This window comes from Momordica charantia, assembly GCF_013281855.1.
Source record: "Momordica charantia cultivar OHB3-1 chromosome 11 unlocalized genomic scaffold, Mcharantia_2.0 BLBB01000011.1, whole genome shotgun sequence".
Taxonomy (NCBI): domain Eukaryota; kingdom Viridiplantae; phylum Streptophyta; class Magnoliopsida; order Cucurbitales; family Cucurbitaceae; genus Momordica; species Momordica charantia.
Window position 1 is genome coordinate 871,985 of NW_028275159.1, and position 21,292 is coordinate 893,276.

At 31.4% G+C, this 21,292-nt stretch overlaps 2 protein-coding genes across 3 annotated transcripts; both read right to left on the bottom strand.

The window, feature by feature from the left end:
* Window positions 1-621: 621 nt before the first annotated feature.
* On the bottom strand, window positions 622-1,793 carry LOC111009266 (auxin-induced protein 6B-like). Its single transcript, XM_022282308.2, has one exon. The coding sequence runs from the start codon at window positions 1,694-1,696 to the stop codon at window positions 1,244-1,246; it is 453 nt and encodes a 150-aa protein (XP_022138000.1). The 5' UTR covers window positions 1,697-1,793; the 3' UTR covers window positions 622-1,243.
* A 12,377-nt stretch (window positions 1,794-14,170) lies between these two features.
* On the bottom strand, window positions 14,171-16,870 carry LOC111016757 (DNA-directed RNA polymerase). Of its 2 annotated transcripts, none has more exons than XM_022293392.2 (7): window positions 16,664-16,870; window positions 15,967-16,118; window positions 15,632-15,741; window positions 15,466-15,551; window positions 15,161-15,265; window positions 14,898-15,075; window positions 14,171-14,354 (listed from the first exon to the last, which is right to left on the bottom strand). In XM_022293392.2, exons 1-6 carry the CDS (start codon window positions 16,771-16,773, stop codon window positions 14,940-14,942), a joined length of 699 nt encoding a protein of 232 aa, XP_022149084.1. In that variant the 5' UTR covers window positions 16,774-16,870; the 3' UTR covers window positions 14,171-14,354; window positions 14,898-14,939. The 2 variants fall into 2 exon arrangements, with proteins under 2 accessions (XP_022149084.1, XP_022148351.1); XM_022292659.2 differs by lacking the exon at window positions 14,171-14,354 and adding an exon at window positions 14,439-14,797.
* Between the last annotated feature and the right edge of the window lie 4,422 nt (window positions 16,871-21,292).

Genomic DNA, 21,292 nt, shown 5'->3' on the forward strand with positions numbered 1-21,292 from the left:
ATTCTTTCAATCTCATCTTAGGGTACAAGGTCAACAAGAGATGGCCAACCATTTCTTTAATCTTCCTATCAGGACATCTCCAACTTGTATGTATCTCGTCTAGTAGTCGTTCAAGAGCATTCATCTAAACACATGGCACATGGAGAAGACTCGTAACAAAATATCTTTTCTTATAGAAGGAATGTAGGACAAATACATCAGGTCAAAGAAAAGTATATACTACTTATATATGAAAGAGTAAAGTATGGTGAATGAATTAAGCTATTCATACCACAATGTGAAGGTAAGAAACCAAGCTCCTAAAATTTTAATTTTTAACTAATCAAGAGATGACAACATCTCCAAACACAAACGTCCCTATTGTTGACGGTTATGGACAGTAATAATGCCAAATCAGTCCATCATTTTCTTTCCATAAACATAAAGGATTATAGATAATCTGGGCAATGATTTTTGTTGAGCATATTTGTATTTTTCTCCTGTGCAAATTATTATTATTCCTCAAATTTAGCATTTTCCATTTGGTGAAGGAAATTAGAGTAGAGAAAAAAAAAAAAAAGTATGAAGAAATTTAAAAATTGATTTTTAGTATTATCCCAATCCCATTGAAACGTCACACACAAAAAAGGAGTCAGGTGAAACAGAGCAGATGGGGCATCCCCATTCCCACACTTTGTAAAATTTTCCACAACAAATTACAAAGTGACGTTGTAATTGCAAATTTGGAATTTGGTCTCCCATTCAATAATTTGAAAGCAATCACTTAATTTATACAAGAAGCCCTTTGGCCGAATTAGCAAAGCAACCATTTGTTGTGTTTGTTTTCTTTTTTCTATCTTCTTCTTTCTTCTTTCTTCCTCTCCTCTGTTTTGCCCCGACTCCGACTCCGACTCCGATTCGAGCTCGGGACGACGCGGTGGAACAATGGTGTCCCTCCACCAGTTCTGCCATCTCCATAAGCATTCTCCGGAGCTAACACTCACTCCCCAATTAATCACATTACACTTTTTTTTTACCAATCTTAAAAGAAAAAACCCCAAACCCAGTTCTTGCCCTTTTTTTATATATGTGGCAAGTGACAAGTGGGGGCAAAAAAAAACCCAGATTAATTAAATTACAAGACCCGTCTCGGGTAACTCAACCGAGTCAAATCTGGATCTTTGACTCGCCCCTCCACTTTCTGCAAGATTGCTGCCAATTCCGGCGGATTCGAAAAAGGAGAAGAAAAAAACAGCGCACCAAATTACCAGATGGATTTCTCGGCCAACCCATGAAGCAGAGGTCGGGATTCCGGCCATAAATCCAGACCGGTTCTGATTCCGATGTGGCAGTATCTCTGGAAATCGTCCAGATTCCCGAACCGGCCCGAGTTGGTCGACTCGGATCTGGAGATGAACCGGATCACTTCTTCGAAGACCGACTCGTCGCAGGGGATGGCCAAGGGGCCTTGATTGGTGAACCCGTACTCCTCCTCGGCTTGGACCAGAAGTTTCTTGAAAACCGGGTGGTTCAAGTAGGTCGCCCGGACGACGAACCGCCGGCAGCTGGTTCCGACGCAGACGGCTACGTGGCCGGCGGGGACGTCGGAGGGGATGCGGTTGGCGGACATACGGGCCTTGTTGCGCCACCTTCGGAGCATTTGGCGGAGCCGGACAATGTGCCGGATTTTGCTGCATTTTCCGAATCCGGCCGACATTTTTGAAACGGAGAAATGGGGAGAAAAATGGAAGACGTCGTCGGAGTTTCAGGTTGGCGGATGATGAGTTCGGGAGTTGGGGAGTTTTGGCAGTGGGGATGGCGGAGGATTTTATAGACATCTTGTTGACGAAAATACCCCTGCTTTTGCTTTTTATTTACTACGGCCCGGCCCATACGTACTGCGTATTTTGAGACTGATCCATATTCCATAGATATATAATTCACCAAAAATAAAAATATTTCCAAAACTAAAGACTGACCTTCTAATTTCAGTCCCAAATTTAGCCTCATTTTTTTTTCCCATTTGTGCAAAAAAACTGTATTTTAGAGTAAAATAATAATGTTTTATTATTCTTTATCTCTATTCTATATGGCTTCATTTTGTAATGAGAAAATGAATTTTTTAAAATATAATTTTAGTCTTTTATGGTTCATACTAATTTTGTCTCTGTCATTAAATTGGAACAGATGATTGTTTATTATTTAACTCAAATATTATGTTTTAATTATTCTAACCTAAAATACTATTTTGGTTGTTCAATCTTTAGCTTTCCTACCTACTAATTTCATCTTTGGTTCATTTTAATTCCTATACTTTCAAAATGTTCGTTTTTATTCTTTTTAGGCCCTTAATTTTATTTTTAATTTTATATTTTTAATAATAATTTTATCATGACGCTACATTCAATATATTTATTGAAATGTAACAATGACTTTATATTACATGGTTTTCAATTATGTGTAAAATTTTGTCAAAAATTTTTAAGGTAGGTATCAAGATACTCACTTCTTAAGAGTGCATAGAAAAAAAAAACGAATATTTTGAAAGTATAAGAACTAAGATGAATCAAAGTTCAAAATATATGAATCAAAATAAACATTTTGAAAGTACGTGGACAAAAATATTTTTTCAACTAAAAGTGAAAGCACAAAAATAGTACTTTAACCTATTAGTTATTCAAATTTCTATTTTCTTTTTCGTTTAGGTTAATTATTCAATAAAAGTTTGAATTTGTCTTGGAATCAAATACTTGTTTGAATCTCCCACATCAACTCATTGTACTAAAGATATCGATCTACACAAAAAAAAATTCAAACACTATGTTCAATTATGATGTAAACTAAGGTTTAAATATTGATAAGGACAAAAATATCAAAATCTTAAATTTACGTAAATGTCAATGAAATATTAACGTGGTTAGATATTTCTAGAAATTTAGAGATTAATAAAAGTTATTTGACTTAATAAGTAAGTAGGGTACTTGAGTTCAACCCGGAGTGGGAAGATCCAAATCTTTAATATTCAAAAGGTAAATACATGGACGAAATGTATAAGATATATCTGCAATATTTTTCATATGTCATTGAAATATTTCATGTACATTAGAAACATTGTTTGAGCTCTATATTGTTGCCAAACCATTCAATTTATGGAAATATGATGGTATCAACTATTATTTAATTTTTTGATTTAAACCAAAAATTTAACATTAGAATATTATTGTACATTTGTACTTTTGATTGGTGTTATTTATTGCATTTGCATGAACAATTTTGTTGTATTTTATTTTAGAATTAATGTAGGTGTCATGTTGATCAAGAAAAACAGTGGGCTTGTAATATAGACACACCATGTTCTATACATCCTATCCTATAACATGTCTTTCAAATTTTTACAATTCATGTCATACTCCACTGTTCTTTTTCTTAAAATAATTATAAAAAGAAAAAAAAAAAGAGTTTGATCTAAAAGCCTCATTTTCCAAAATAGTTATCAACATACAACATAAATAAAAATAATTGTATCAATTCATGAACGATCGCTCACCAACTTAATAACATCAATTTCAATTTTACTGTAATGAAATGTTGACGCATCCCTCTAATTAACTCAAAATTTCAAGTTGATAAGTTTGGATGCACTAACCAACGAGTGATTATCAATATTAATTAGAGGAACTAGAAAAGGCCTCTTATTCTATTCTAAATTATGTTAGATTACTACTGAACTCGAAAACTTAAATTAATAGATTACGATAAATTTAACTAGCTTGAATTTAGAAGAGTCATGAGTTAATGATTCATAAGTTAGCATAAAAATGAGTTAGAGATATGATTATATATTGAATGAAGAGAAGGGGATGAGATTTGATTATATTAGTATATCCTATAATTTAAAGTGACAGCTTGGGGGATAAAAAAACAACCACAAAAAAGCAAGAAAGCCAATGTAATGTAATGTGACAGTTTGTGAAATGTCCGTGCAATTTGCTTTTGAAGTGCGAGTTCAAGCTTCAAACCCCACCACATGCATCATCTTTATTTAATTTTTCTTTTTCCTTCCGGTTAGAAAATGAAAAACTCACAACCACGAATGATATCTTATCATGAGAATTTATGTTCAAAGTTGACAGTATCATAAACTTGGACTAATTTACGTAACTTCAATATATTTTTACTCGAACCAAATGGGTTATTTTTTATGCTTTGATTCATAGGTGTGGTTGGTTGGGTTTGGGTTTGGGTTGAGTGTATGGAAGATGCTCCTTTTGAAAATTCATTTGTTCCAAATAAATAAATAAAGCGATTGTTATTTTATTGGTCAAAAAGCAATAAAATAATTTAGTATTCTCCTAATTTCTGACAATCCCCATGTGCAGCTATGCCCCATCTCCCTAATCACTGTTTTGGATCTTAGCCTAGCACTCCCCCAACCCAATCAAAAATTTCCCCCCAAATTTTTAATATTCTTTAGTTTTAATTAAATTAGCAACATTTTCTTTAATTAATAACACCAACACCAGCACCAGCACCAGCACTTCCCCATTAAACCCCCATCCATTTCAATCATTTCCACAATTCTCCCTCCCCCATCTTCCATGTATCCATTTCAAAAGTTTTCAATTATACTTGGATGTTCAAATTGATTGGTTACTTATGCTTGAGTGATTCTCACATTCTCGTCTATATCATTCATTATAAAATATCTTTTTTGGTACAACATGTTGAGGAGGCGATTCGAATTTACAGTCTCTTGATTGGATGTTGAGTGATACTCGCTTTGGCATTAATTGTAAAATGTTAAGACATGTTTAGAAGCAAGTTATTGCAAATAATGAGATACAAATGATTTTATAAAAGTTGACAAATACATCCCAAACATTCCCTTAGTCAAAATATTTGCCAATTTTTTTAAAATTTTGAGGATGAATTAGAAACATTACTATATTAAGGTGACAATTTATTATTTAAATTTATACTAACTCGCTTATTATCATATCGTATACATTTATCATTAGTTAATTTTAATATTAACTAACGAATATTATTTTCAACCCTGGTTTATTTTGGTCTTTGTACTCCCAAAAAGTCAATTTTGATTCTCATACTTCCAATTTTTATTCATGTTAATATCCGTACTATTACAAAGTGACCATTTTGGTCCTTTAATTCTCATTTTCATCTCATCGCTTTAAATCAGAAGTTTAGTATGATACTTTAACTCACTAAAGTTATTGAAATGTAGCCATAAATTTATATTAAAGAATTTTTATTATGTATAGAATTTGTAGAAAAGTAGTTCAAAATCTATTATAAATTTTTGTTAAGTCTTTTTATCTTTTCAATATGGAATATTTAGCAGGTATGGTAACTAAACCGAACCAAAATAATAAGTATTTAAACCTCTCTGCCTATATATTTTATATATATTGGGTTTGAAAATAATAGGGATCCGAAGGGCATGGCCCCGCACCCATGTTCACAATCATAAGACATAACCCCCCACTGCCATTGCCACGGTGCATCCCCCAAAAATAAAAAAGATAAAAATTAAATCCCACCTGCTAAGATTTTTTAGGAATCGAAAGAAATAAATAAAAACACATTATTTTATTTTTCTTTTCAAAGTTGTTATGTTGGACTTATATGCAAAAACACCAACACTTTAATTTTAAATATATAACAAATTTTATGATATCTGCCCCTTCGCCTTTCTGATCTTTAACTCTGTTTTTATTCAGACATTGATGCTGCCATCAAGATTTTCGAGAATATTTGCAAGATTTATGGAAGAGTAACATTTCCAATTTCCATTTTCATTATTAAGCTGCGACCACAACCACATCCATTTTTAGGTGCATTCTCTCCCTTTGTTTCTACATTAATATCGACATGTTTGTAATTTATATACATGCTTTCCTTTTATCATATAGTTTGCATTATTGTGAATTTTGTACCCAATTAGGGAATCATCTCTCTAAACATTTTTATTTAATAAAATTTAACGAATAAATAAGTGATTAAATTTTGTCTTTTACTAATACATTAAGTGTTACCTTCATATTTTTAAATTACTCTATTAGTGACATAAAGGTGCTTTCTTTTTGACGTAAGTACTAGCTTTCTCTCTAATCTACTCCACAGAATTTTGCTTTAGCCTATATGAATCGATCCACTATTTGAATAGGTTCAAGTTCACAAAATCCTTCTTAGTTTTTACGTCTCTACTTTCCAACTATCTCATTTGCTAGACGACTCACAAAATTTCACCCATCTATCCAATCTAAAGCTACATTCTTATCCATCTTTAGTTAAAATTCATTTAAATTTAATCTCTAATATCTATATAATTTAATGTAATGCATTTTAAAAGATATGAGACGACTGAGTTGTTCGAGATGATTAAGATAATTTCGACAAATATTACACATAAGGATGTGGCAATGGATCAAAGGAATAGCTCTAACAAATATATATGATATTGGTGTAAGTTCCACCCTCTACAATCTCTACTTTATTTGTTTGAAAATTGTAGATTTGTGCGGCTAAATATGGATGAAAGTGAAGTGGGCCCGGATAATTTAACGGCTCATCCAATCACAGAAAGGCAATTGCGTATTATATTAAAATTGTTTAAGAGCGAGTGAGATGGAATTCAAATTAAATAAAAAATATATATATTTAAAAAAGAACAACGTCCAGGTTCGAAGCTGCCTTAGTTGTTTTAAACCCATTCACGGGCCTCTTGGGACCCACTCTTCTTCCCTTTTTCTTCTAGTTTCTACAACTTTCCCCTCAACTCTTCATTTTCTCTCTTCAAAATACCATTTTTCATGAATACAAATTAAACTACTTTTGAATTTCCTTTTACTTTCTATATTTTAAAAAAGGGTGAATACAGCTTTTGAGATAGGGAGAGATTGTGGCTGATAAGTCATCAACTTTTTTTAAAAAATGTATTGTTATAAAATGACGTGGCATGTGGAGGAGAAGAAAGCAGTATGAGGGATTGTACATCACGACAAAATTTTTGACCTATAACTATTTCCTTAATGCTCGAATTATATAAGTCTTAGAGGCTGAAGTTATATAATCACTCCTCAACTGATTTTCAACTCCTAACTCACCACTACGTTGAATTCACGTCGATATTGGTCATGATGTGCTAAAATGTTGCAAAATTGATGAAAAAGAATGAGACCCACTTAGAAATATAGAGATAAAATTCGCACGGGTTTAATACTTTCTTAGTCTTTAAATTGTGGCTAATAAAGTCTTCGATTTTATGTACATTTAACCTATTGGACACAAAATTGAGATCAAAGTCGTGAATCTATTAGATAAAAATTTCAAGTTTGAGTCTCATGGGTTTCTAAATTTGAAAAAAAAAAATATCCAATAAATTAGAATCTTAGAGATCTATTAGATATAAAATTCAATCTGGAAAGATCTATATAAACTTGATTATAAAATTCGAGACTAAACTTATATATAAATATATTTTTTTCATGAGAGGTCTCAAAGACGCTCTTTAAAACATAATTATTAAAGTTTTCAAACTAAATTTATATTTCTTTTCTATTGTTAATGATTGTTTAGAACTAATTATATCATTCAGAAACATTGAATTTAAACTTCATTTAATGGAATGATGTGAAAGTCAACTATTAATTATCATTAATTCCTTTGTTTTATAAACACATGAATATTGGTTTTTCTGAATGCAATAATATTACAATGGCCGTAATTTCGCAGCATCTCCGTATACGGCCTACTCCTACAGTCCTACATTTCCGGGAGAGTTTGATAATTAAGGACAGAAATGTTTTTAATAAAATATATTTTCTTTTAATAATATTATAACAAATTTACATATCTTGCATTTTTTTTCCTCCATCAATATTAGAATTTTATGAGTGTACTTTTTTCTTATTGTCTTTGAAATTGTTCGGTTATCCTGTATTTTTTCTTCTTCTAAAGAGGAGCAAACTATGATTTTATTTTTTCTCCTACAATATAAATAATAAAGTTTTGGCTTAATTTTATTTTTGAAATTTACATGAAAATCATTTAAGTCATTGCATTATTTTATTAAATAATTTAACTAAAAACAAATAGAAATTTATTATTTTTCATTTATCTTGATGTGTAGTATTGAAGAATTTGTAGTAAGTTGATTGTTAAACCCGTAAGTTGTTTTATTAATCAAGTGTGTTATTTCTGATATGGTAAAAAATCTAATTAAAATCTTTTTTTAGTACAACATGTGAAGGTGTGGATCAAACTCATAACCTCTTGATTGGAAGTATATGTCGATTACTGCTATGCTTGCTTTGGCTAATTAAAATTAAATGTTGATTTTTATCATAAAGAAATTTAATTCAATATTTGTAATTTATAAACTTATTGACTCATTAATCAATTTGTCAATCTTCATGTATAAGAGTTTTATTAAATCTTACCAAAATTGTTCACAATGGGGATTAAATCTTTACAAATTTAGACTATAGAGACATAATTATTACTATTAAATTTTATGGATTAAATCATTACCAATTAAAAAATATAAGGACTAAATCGTTACAGAAAGTTAAAGACCAAAAACAATTTTTAATTCCAAATAAAATATTTAAAAATTGAAAGACATAAATTAGGAACCGGAGTGCTGTGAAAGTTTATAATTGAAAATAAAATTTGAGCTGTCTTTAGCGTTTTATTTTTATTATTATTAATTTTTTTTTTATTTCCTGTCTTTAGCGTTCTAGATTATTAGAAAAGATGGCAGAAAACAACAAAAGGGTACCTTGAAAAATAAATTACAACGGTCCAAAAAATATATCAATTCCATCTGACTAAAATTTTGTTGATTTATTAATTAAAATTACAATAGCCATTTTTGAAGTTTGTGTGTGGAAAAAAAAATTACTGCAGTCTTTTCAGTATTCCCAGAATAATAATATTTAAAATGCCAAAATAAGCTTGTGAGCTTTTTCAAACTTGGACAAACTGCAAAATCATTTAAAAATTATGCAAATTGATGCTAAATATTAATTACTCCGAGAAAATAGTTTAACTAAAAACTTCCATTAATTTAAATGTTCTTAAAACTAGAAAGTCCAACGCCCTATTATTATATTTACTTCAGTTTTTTTTTTTTTTTTTTTACATAGTAATTTATAGTCTAGTCAGAGATAAACGTGAACATGTTTATTAATCTTTTTTAAATATATGTTTTGAATGTTAGTCAATTTTAGTAAATGTAAAGCAAGCCTTTGGAGATTACGTCCTACTTTTGAGATTAGGCCAAAGATTTAGGAGAAATATATATATAACAAAAAATAAACTTTATTAACAATCAGCCTTTTATTTTAAACAATTAATAATCAGACTTATCTCAACGGAAACTTTTTTAAAAAATAATTGTGACTTAAGCCTATTATAGTTGTATATTTATGGAAAACTAAGTTTATAATTTTTCTTTACAACATGTGTCAACTTTTCTATTTGTTGTTGATGTGTAGATAAATTTATTCAGTCAAGAGATCAAATATTAAAAAAAAAATGAGAATGATGATGTGTAAATTAGAAAATAATTGTATCCTTACCACTTATGTCATACTTTTGTATTGTATGGATAAATTTCTTTAGTCGAGTTACTCCTATGACCAAATATTAAAAAAATGATGATGTGAAATAAGAATAAGAATATATATACATACATCCGTACACACTAAAAATGATGTAGTTATTTTGTTAGAATTTTTCAACATGTCATTTTGAATAGTATCAATCAATTATTATTAATAACTATGGGAAGTGGTTGAAAATTGAATTATGGTGTGAGTTTGAACCTTCAATTTTTAGAAAAATAAAAGATAAGTGTCTTGGATGTTGGTAAAATATCCAACATTCAATGTTGTATCCATACTCTTTTACAAGCCCCAATGGTAAGAAATTATATATTTTGATAGGCCCATGTAAATTACTTCATTTGAATGACTAAATCAATCATTTATCGCTAATTCTCTCGTACCTATTAATTGGTATACTTCAAATGATGGATTGGATTCATTTCTTCCAGCAAATATTCATTATAACTATATTTTCTATTGTAATTTGTAGGTACATTTCTATATTGATGATGTTTTTCTAAAATCAAATTTTATTATTCAATATCTTGTACTTACCACCATAAATTAAATGATGATTAATTCTTAACTAAATGATTATAGTGCCTTTTCCCGTTTAAATAGATGTAGCCATTTTGCAATGTTATTAAATTAAGATATGAGAAGGAAAAATATATGTGATAAGCTTAACATAAAATAAAATTTGAGCTTACAACATTCATTCATTGAAAAAAGTGAAATCAAGACTTAGAGAATGGAATTTTAAATATGTATGGAGCTAAATATTTAATTCATTTTATTTTTTTCCATGGAGTCTGGAAAAACACGTACAACTGACATAGTATTTTGCAGTACCTTAAAGCATTTATTATGAACATATATTTTCGAAAATATGAAATTAAGAAGATTGAAAGCAATGGAAAAGGAGACAATTTTAACTATGGTTAGCAGTATTTGATGTTGTTAAGGTACATAAGCTTACATCATCCACAATTGTACTTGAGATTTATTCCGATCTTACAAAAGGAAATAAAAACCTTCCTTCATAAAATCATAACCCAACCCTAGTACTACTTTTCCTTAAAATAAATAAATTTATATATATATATATATATATATATATAATCCGACACGTCGTTTGTTGTACGTAGTTATAAACTTTTTGTTGGAAGTTGGAAAAGAGAGTACAATTGGTTGTTGTCGTAAAGGAATCTCATCAACCCTTTTTCATCCTCTTCCACTACCAATAAATTAAATTAAATTAGTTTTATCTTAATTAAAATAAAAAATCTGGAAACTAGGCAATACTATATAATATGTTTATTATAAACATTATATATATTTAATATAAACACTCGCACTGTAATATTCCCCTAGCTGGCACATGGCGTACTCTTCGCTTTAAATATATATATTTGAAACGCTGTCGTTTTGCTTCCATTTACGTGGGCTTTATTTTAGTAATTACTTTTTTTTTTTTAATTTTCGTTTTCACCAACTTTCGGTGTGTGCCGTACACAGACAACTCCAGCGGTTAACTGACTCAGAATTCATCTTAATTTATAAATTTTGTTAATTAGTTCTCTGATCATTTGTCTCTGCAAAGTGAAATTTTCAAAATTTCTTCTTTTAATTTGTTCATGTGGTTTTATGGTGACTAATCAGCTGGGTTTTGTTTTATTTGACTCATTATTTTGTAGCTATTACGTTGTAAATATATATGATTTTGGATAAGATTCGTATTTGATATATGCTTCCTGAGATTTTATTTAATTTCCATTAATCACTTCCTCACTGGTCAGATTGGAAAGAAAAGATATATATACGTCTTTGGTAAAAACTATATATTTTGTGTTTATTATTATTAAATATTTGACATTAGGAGATAAATGCAAAATAACAAATTTTTTTGAAAGGCCTTAACATTTTGGAGAGGAGAAAGGTTGCGTTAGAGGTGTGTTGCCGTCCTAATTGACATAGTCTTAATAACAAGTCTTTAGAGGTAAAGTAAATCATTTGGACCATCTAAAAAATCTAATCCATACATGTCTAAAGTTGTCGGTTGCGCGAGGTTTTCTAGAGGTCGAGCTGACCAATTGAGCTTCTATCAGCTCTCCCTCGTAAGAAAAACGAGTCGATGCTTATTTTGTTGTTTGTCGCAAACCAACCATTGTTCTCTACAAGGCACCGTAATTTGTGGGATTGTAGTAACCGTCCTTCAATTGTTGTTGGAAGCTCAAACTCTACGAATAGAGAGTTACGCCTCATTTTCTGGGCACGTAGGCGAACAAACTATTTCACATTGAGTATAGATGGGACCAAGATTCACTTGAGGGTTTTGAAGTGGTTTACTGAGATTCTTTTGTTCGTCGGTCAAGAATCCGATCAGCTCACGCAAAAATTGGTCATTTTTTTTGGTCAAACGAGTTGGATATGTAACTGAAAAGGTTTTAAGGAAGTTGATACTGATACAGATTTAACTGCAAATTTGAGTGGAAACTTTTGTGGGGTTGATTTTATTATAGCAAAGATGTAAACTTTGAACGTCAAATGAAGATGAAGTCTATGTATATAAACAAAAAGGCAGCGGACCACGTCAATATCTCACTACCATGCACCCAAAAGTTAGAAAACAGTACAGATAGAACTGCACTCACGTACATATTTCAAATGAAAAATCTTTCTTCCAACAAAGAATCCACTTTATGGAGGCTAACATCACCAACTCCTTCACCTTTTTTTGTTGTTGTTTGTTGGCATTAAAATAAGAAAATTGATTGGGGTATTGAGAGTTTTGAAAGCTAAGGAAGCAGCAGAAATGGTACTTTTGGGTTGGTTTTTCATATAATGATGTCAACCCACGCTCATCAGTCCACAACTTGGCTACCTTTTATTCTCTTCTCTTCTCTTCTCTTCTCTTCTCTTCTTCCTGTTTTTGCCTTTTTTTGGGCGGTGCCATTATATATATACACATATATAACTCTATTTACCTTTCATTGTTTACTTTTAACTTTGCAACCAATATAATTCCCTCCTTCACCCGCACACAGTTTCATTCCTCCATTGGATTGCATATTTTGGACTACCCCAAGAAGAAGATTCGTTTTGTATTGGACAAATTATATAAAATGTTGTTCTCAACTTTCAGCTAAATATATATTTCACAACTCAATGATTAAAATAAAAAGCTTTTGAAGTGATGAATGTGTCTCTTTTTTGTGTGTGTGTGTGTGTGAACTTTATCTGTGACACCCCATTTGGCAAATTGCGAAGTGGTCATTTCCAAGGAATCCGTAGCAGCAGAGAGCACAGCAGAGAGCCCATAAGATCCATGCATGCTTCCCAATTTCAAGCCTCCGCCGCCCCATTTCACTCAATCATCTAAATCCATCGTCAAATCATACAACCCCTCTTTTTATCCCCTTTTCTTTTTTATTTATATATTGGCCACAGCCTGCGACGCCTGCCTCAAACTGATAAAACCAATATTATTTTAACCCTTTTTAACTTCTCCTTCGAATACGACAACCAACTATAAGAATGCAATATCCAACAATTTAAAAAGAATAGCACGTTATGTAGCCGCTTTGCTAATCGCTAGCTGTTATGGTGGCACAACTCAGCCTTCTCTTTTTGCTCCGCCGCTCTCCCTATATCTCTGCCATTTGTCCATCCCTTAAAGATTGTCTTCTGAATCAAGGCAACAGGTTTAATTAACTTTATTTCCATTAGGAAGCCTAATTAATCTTGGTTATCTGTTTATCTAGAATGTCAAACGCAGCTCCAGCCTCCAGGCGTTGTTGGTTTGGTTGTGGATTCAGTCAAACCATAATTATTTCTGAAACAGATCATCGCCCTTAATTTTTGAAAGGGCATCAAATGATTGATAATGATTAGTGAGGTAGCCCATTAGATTTGGGTCGTTGGAGTTATTTAACCCTCATATAATTAGATACCCAATAAGAGATGCCAGCATAGAAAGAGGAGTTCAGTTTGAACATCGCATTCAAATATTACCAACTAGAAGATTGTCATTCACAGCCGACCTTATGGAATATCTTTGAATAAAGCTTGGTCTTGAACCATTCAATCATTTAGATTTGAGAGGACTTTGATTTAATTAATATTGGAGGGATGAGATGAGATGAGGGGGGTTTGGTTTGGCAAGCTCTTTGAAACGTGAAAAAGATTAAAACTTGAAGAACGTGGAAGAGTTCTGACAGAGAGATGGTGGTTCTTTCTCAGAATCATATTATGTAATTTGAAATTTATTCATATCTTCCCTGCATATCTTTTGAAGATCTTCACAATCCTTATTTGATGTGAAGAAACAGAGAGATGTCAGAACGGAACAGAGCAGAAGGGTCAATTTCTGAAAGTTGAACCGAACACAGATTCCAAGTTAACAGACGGTCAAATGTAACATTAAACGATGCGAGGAGAAAAGACACCATTTTTTTAAACTGTAGTTTGATTGGATTGAAGAGTTTTGTACTTCTTACTTCATAGTTCATCCCATGTTACAAATCCGGCTTTCTCGCCAGAAAAAGGAAAAAGGAAAAAGGAAAAAACGAGAACTTTGTCATATTTCTGTGTTTGTATTCATCTGATTAAACAACAGTGATGGGTCACATGGGAGTTGGATGGAGTGAACCCGGTTCACAAATTTTGTGAAAACCCATTCTCTCTTCTAATTCATTCCATCCTGCAGCGGGTTGATCTCGACAGAGCACCCCCAGCCCATACCTTATAATGATGAAGAAAATAATGAATTATTCTATAATGGAGATGATATAATGGCAATCATGAGTCAACGATGCAAATCGAATGTACTTGTAAACCCGAAACCGTATCCTCATTATAATGATTGATAAACCAACGGTGTGGTGTTTGGTTTTGTGTTAATGTCCAAATCTCAGACATTTTTAGAAAGTGTTTAGGTTGCTGACATCTGTCATCCTCTCCCCTACATACTCCAGATTGGGCTGGAAAACATCTTTCACTCACCAATGTCTATTGAGCCTACAGCCCATATATGAATTTGGGCCATTTCTTCAAAACAGTTACAAAAATGGGAAGCTGCATGCATATCCATCCACACAGATCCTGGTATAACATTTCTTACAAGAGGAGAACAATGAGGATCTACCATGGAAGGGGATCTCTGCTCTATGTCTATCATCACCACCCTAAATTCAAATTCACTTTTCAGTTGGGTTTCTGGTTAATGAAGCTTTTAGGCATGAACTGAGAGCAGAAGTTATCTACAAATGGAGTTGGAAAAGTTACCTGATACAGAAACGATCTATGCTGTATGTCAATTAGCAGCCTTCAAGATATTCTGCTAGTTTTCTGCTTTTTGGTTTTTGACTGATGGTCATTGTTCAAGATAAGTGCATTGACATCGGTAGCAACACTATCCTGCAACAATGATTCTCCCTCGTTGTCTCTTGTCTTCTTTCTTCTCCTACAAAAATTGGGGGAAAAGAATCAGAATCATAGATTTGGGGATTAAAGCTTAAAAACTCCCAGATTCAGTATCTTCTAATCACCTATCAGTTACTGAACCCTCGATCGAATTCTTCTCCAACCAATGGATGCTCCCTGTGTGAGATGGAACTAACGATCCAGATATATGCAATATTTCCTCATCAAAACTGCAAGGTTGAACTAAGTCAGTTATTACAATATCAAGATATTTAGATAACTGAAGAGCAAGTATCAGCAAGCTACTGCAGGCAATCCATAAGATCTAAGCTTGGTGTTCCAGACCTTGATTAATTGAACGAGAACTCCATGAACAATTTTCCACTTAAATGTTACAAAATAAGTATAACTAAAGAAAGGAAAACCTAACCTCTTCACCAAAAATCGTATCATTGTCCCAACCTTTATCACATGGTGCTTATGAGCTCTGCTGACAAACATTTCTTCCTCGTGTTTCTAAGTCAAAATCAATGCATAATAGAATCAGGAAAAGATGATAGAACTTCCTTCTTACAAGTACAATGCAAGAAACATACTGTTCTATGCTTGAATTCATCTCGAATGTCTTCATCGGTTATTGCAGCAGAAGCAAAACCTAGGACAATAACATGGACCGATTCTTGCCTAAGCTTCACCACCTTTCCCTCTGAAGTGATAACAAAACTATCAGCAAAGCATGGTAAAAAGGAATAAAAAAGATTGTCTCCTATTGATCTACTGACCATCATAATGCGAGTAAGAATCATAACGACGTTAAAAAGTGCTTAACAACTTAATCGTAGATGCAAATACTTTCCTAGGAAAACAAAGGAGATACTTCAAATCTCAAATGAATCTCTTCCACATACTATGAGGATCGTAGAAAACCAACCTAAAAGCATGTTTGGTTTTGGAGAGAAAAGCAAAAGTTTTGCCTTTAGTGTCACGCCAAAATAGGGATGCACTCCAGATAGAATCTTTGCACTTTTATCAGTAATTTTGGCGTCATAAGCCAGTAGCACGCCTTCAAATCTTTCATCAAACCTAGATGAGGAACACAATATAAAAAAATCAGTTACTGATACAAGTTCACATTTATCTACCACATCAATGAACTTGAGTACCGACTAAATGGAGCAAAAGAAGCAGCAACGACATTCACAAGAAGCTTAAACTCCGTGGCTTTGAGTAGTTGAAAGAGAATGAAATAAATCTACATTCCCTAAAGGGAAAATTTTCTTAAAATCTTGGGAGCTATAGTCTTTAAAACCACAGGAACTTACATTCTGACATTTATGAACTTAACAGCTGAAGCAATCACCTGGGTTGTAACCCAGGTGATTATTTCTTTAATACAGAAGAAAGAAAAATGCCCACTTCATGAAAATGGCGACTGAAGCCAAACTGGTCTAGTTTAGTAACAAACTAAGGCAAAATCAATTTTTTTTCCAATCCAACTCTACCATTAACAGACAGTATCCACAATCAAGATGCTGAACAGAGCAATACCCTATTAATAACTGGAAAAGCTTGTGATTGAAAGAGATATAGAGACAAGAAATACCAAAATTGTAAAAGAAATTACTTACTTGAGAAGCATAGCGCCGAGCTCCCGCAGCACCGCCTGCGAAACCTTCTTACTTTTGGAAGGGTGAACGTAAACGACCAAATTGGCATCGGAAACCTTCAGTCCCTCCATCGAAACAAGGAGGAGAAGAACCCGCCGCGGCCGGAGAAAAACACTATAAACAGGGAGCGGTATCTACACGTGCGTTTCCGGTGTTCGGTTCAAACAAAATCGAGGGAATCAAGCAAGCGCCTACCCCTCCCCTCCGTGGAGCCCTAGTCAGTATTTGGGCCTGAAAGACATAATGGATTACAGGCCCAACACGCCATTGGGGCGGGATTTGTGGGCTCGGTTAGCAGTCGGCCCAAAGGGAAAGGGGACATGATTGAGGAGGAGGAATATTAAAAGAGTAAAAGTTGCATGCTTAAAGATTCTGCGAAGGGATTGGCAATCGAGTATATGTATTAGAACAATTATTACAATCATGTCAATAAATAGCCTTTTTTTTTTCTTTTCCAGTTTTCACGCCTACTCAAATACAATATGAATACCCATCCGAAACCAAATCAAATCCATTTCTGTTTTTGTCAACTTATGCTCAACCAAAAACCCAGCAGTAGTAGTGTCATCTAACTTTTGACCAAATTTTATCACAAAAGTGCACAAAAAGTTGGTAGGGGTGAAAACGAATGATTCAAAAATGTACTGGAAATAATTAAACAAGAAAGCTATATATAAAAAAAAAAAAAAAAAAAAAAGAAGTGAGAACTGAGAAGAAAGAGATGTGACTTTATTTATTTAAATTGATAATGAGAAAAGGGCTTGTTAAATTTTGTACAGAGACCGAGGGATGGAGGGAGTGGACAAAATGGAGGTCTGTTTTGATGACCAAAATATGTCCCCTCGCTTCCCTACACATTCTACTGCTTCATGTTCCCCTCATACCACGCCTACCCCTTTCTTTTTCTGCTTCTCCTACTGGGCCCCGCACGGCCCACCCATCGTCTTTTTAACTTCACAAATCATCGATATATTCGTCGTGTTAGATATCTGACATGTCAATACCAACATAGTTCAGTTTCCCCTGAAAATTTAAATTTGAAATTGAAATTGAGAATGGAATTATTGTCAAATTAATTGTAATGCTATTATTATGCGGCTTCAATTTATTGAGAGAGAATAAAGAGGGTGGGGGCAATTAGTATTTAGTAATGGTAATTATTGGAGATGGTGACCTGATTTTGTTTTTATGTGATGAGACTTAATAAAGGCAATTAATTTTGTTAGCCGTAATTTCGAAGGACGGAAAATGGCTTGCTTATTGGGCATTAATTGATTATTGTGGTTGTTGCCGATGCCGTCTCCGTCAAAAAATAACACCGCCAATAATTTTTGTAGATCCTAGTTCCTACTTTTTCTTTTAGTTTTTAGGGAAAATATGCATTAATAGAAATAAATAATGAATAATTGGTGGGTGTCAAAAGTTGTTGGGGAAATGTGTATTTAGCAATCCTCAGAGGTATTATCTTTCACTAAATTGGTTCCTTGATTTGATTGATGCACAGTTTTCGTTTCTTTCGTACACTAAATAATAAATAATAGATTTAAATATTATTTTAGTTTCTATCACTTTATTTTATTTTCATTTTTCGTTTATATTTTCAAGATTTTTATTTTGTTTCTAAAAATTTACTATTTTAACTTTTACCTAACTTATTTTGATCATAATAATATTCGTATACGCTAAATTTTTTGAAATATAGTTGTAAATTTGATATTAAATGATTTTTATTGAGTGTACATTTTATATTAAAATTTTGTAACCATAGATTAAATTGGTTTTCAAAGCCTTCGAATTTATTAAGTGCGAAATTGCAACAGTGGGTGATGAATTCAACTCATTGATCGATGATGTTGGTAATCTAGTCCTAAAATTCCCATCCATTTCCTACTTCTTCGGGTCGGTAACAAACCAACTGATGCTTTAGAAAAGTTGGATCTCCATATTACAACCATGTTTATTTTGTATATCAATTTTATCAAATTTGCTTTTAAATATTGTTAAGGGTGATATCCTTCCAAATGTAGCCCATGTAGTAATTTCTTCTATTTATTATAGTACTCCTATTTTCTCAAAATAAAAAAAAACAAAAAATGGTCCTTTTCTTAAAATATATAAACCAAAATACAATGACAAAAGTTAATAAAATTGAAAGTAACAAATATCAAAACACATTAACGTTAGCTCAAAATAGTATTAAGCCTCATTTGTAATCGTAATCAATGAATTGTAATGAAAGTTTTGATTCCTGCGACAGTGTTTACCAAATTGTATAAATATAATCAAATGGTGGGACCCACCTCAAACTTTGTAATCTCATTAAATAAAATCTCATTACACTCCTACAACCTCATCAATTTCATTCTCATTCCTTATTCCGTGGACCCCACATATATATTATTTTTAATGTATCACTTATATCATTTCTATCCATATAATTTTTAATTAGTTTTTTATACTTTTATAATTTCTTATCTATTTATACTCCAATTTTTATGATTTTTATGAGTCGATAAGATTTTATTATATAATATGATAAATTAATATTAATTAATATCAATAAATTTTTTAAATAGATATTAGTACTTTTAAATATTAGAATAATAAAACTTAATAATATGTTATATTAAAGTTCTGGTTGTTCTAATAATTTTTTTTTATTAATATGTAATTTTATTTTAATTATTTATATTAGATAAAATTGTTATAATAAAAAATGTTTACTATCAATAATATATTAATAAATTAAATTAAAATTATTATTATTGTAATTTAAAAAGATCAACACAATAATATATTTGTAATTACCTGAAAAGGGGAAAGAGGTATATTAGTAATGATTATATATATAATTTCGATTTCAATTTCAGAAAATTTTAGTGAACAATATCAATAGAATAACATTACGATTTTGATTGATTTTTATTACGATTAATTTTCATTAGATTGATTTCTATTACGATTGTAGATAGGTAAATAAAAAATAGTATTAATTTAAATAATAATAATAATAATATGATTTATTTTCTTAATTTGGGGCAAAGAGGGTCAAAAGTGAGAGGAAAGGAACGGATGACAAGGTTGAGTGGGCCCCACGCGTGAGACATTGTTTAACGTAAAAACGGAGTGCATGATAATCACGTGCACTCGACGCTGTTTCGGAAATATCAAATTACGATTTGTTTTCTTTATATTTACGATATCAATGTTGCACTTGTACTAAATTTTCAATCACATTTTTATTTGTCTATCAATTCCATTTAATATGAGAAATAAATCCGCATTTTAACAGTCTTACCAAAAAATAATCGATAAAATATATAAAAAAAAAATATCACTATTACATGCATAATACTCGTATTAATAATTTTTAATTTATTTATAAATGATGAAATGCTTATTCGTTCATTTAAATACTTTTTAATTTTTTTTAGTTTTATAATCTTTTCATAAATATCCAGGACATTGACTTTTTATCAATATTTTTATCCACGTTTCATGAAATTGAAACATCTAACATTTAAAACCTTATTTATAACTTCAACTTTTTGTTCTTTATCATTATTATTATTATTGCTTTTATTTTAATTTATTAATTGGAGTAACAAAATTTCACAATAACTTAGAATATAATTTCTTGCTTCTGATCTAATTAATTATGTTGTCAACAGACAAAATTTACATGCTCGCCCTATGATGCACTTTAACCAGCCAAAGTAGGTGAAAAATAAGGGTTGTCTTATAGACGTAATTGCGATGTCGTCTAAAAATAATGATTACTTTGTAAGATTTGTCTATCAAATAATAAGTGTAAAATACAGAGTTTGTGATTATTGTTTTGTAAGATTTTATACCAGAGAATGTGATAACATTATTAGCTGTGGAAATAATGCTCCTGTGTTAATTTTTACATAAACCAACTTTAGTTTATGTTGGGTTTGAATTTCGATCCATTTAGAGTTGAATTAACATATGAACTACTTTTATTTATAAGTGTAAGATTGTGTTATTGCTTTTTGACCATAATCAAAACTTTTTTTTTTCCTTTCCAATGCAACATTACTCGAAGTTTACAGATGTGTTGGTTCTTTAGTGAACTAGTTGGGAATGTATTTTCAAATATATTGATTACCTTATTTGCATGCCAAACTTGGTCCCACGACAAATTATTGGATTTTATTTTTTCATTCATTAGTCTATGACCATATTTTATAAAGTTGAGATTGTGTTTTTGTTTTACTAGAGTTTATTCGTGGATTAGTCTTTGACTGGAGTTCTTTATACGCGTGTATAATAAAATATAAAATATGATTTGTTTAATTACAAGTTTGACATATGAAAAAATTTGATAACTCAACTTAATTAGTTGAGATATATATCATTAATAAAAAAATTATAAGTTTGTAATAATTCTCACCCACATCAAATGCATGAGTAAAATAAATCACTAAAATTTGAACATTATGCCTAAGAAGTATTTGAAATTAAAAAATATTTAATAGCTTTGTGTCCTCTAGATTTTTCAAATTTTAAATTAATTCGCGAGCAACGAATATATTAGACGTATATGGATTTATTAGATATAAAATT

Excerpts from the sequence above, each read along its gene's own strand:
- LOC111009266 (XM_022282308.2), bottom strand. The coding sequence starts at position 1,696 with ATGTCGGCCGGATTCGGAAAATGCAGCAAAATCCGGCACATTGTCCGG.
- LOC111016757 (XM_022293392.2), bottom strand. The coding sequence starts at position 16,773 with ATGGAGGGACTGAAGGTTTCCGATGCCAATTTGGTCGTTTACGTTCAC. Across the intron at positions 15,552-15,631 it reads ATGAATTCAAGCATAGAACA|AAACACGAGGAAGAAATGTT; the intron begins GTATGTTTCTTG and ends ATTTTGACTTAG. Across the intron at positions 15,266-15,465 it reads ATACGATTTTTGGTGAAGAG|TTTTGATGAGGAAATATTGC; the intron begins GTTAGGTTTTCC and ends TCAACCTTGCAG.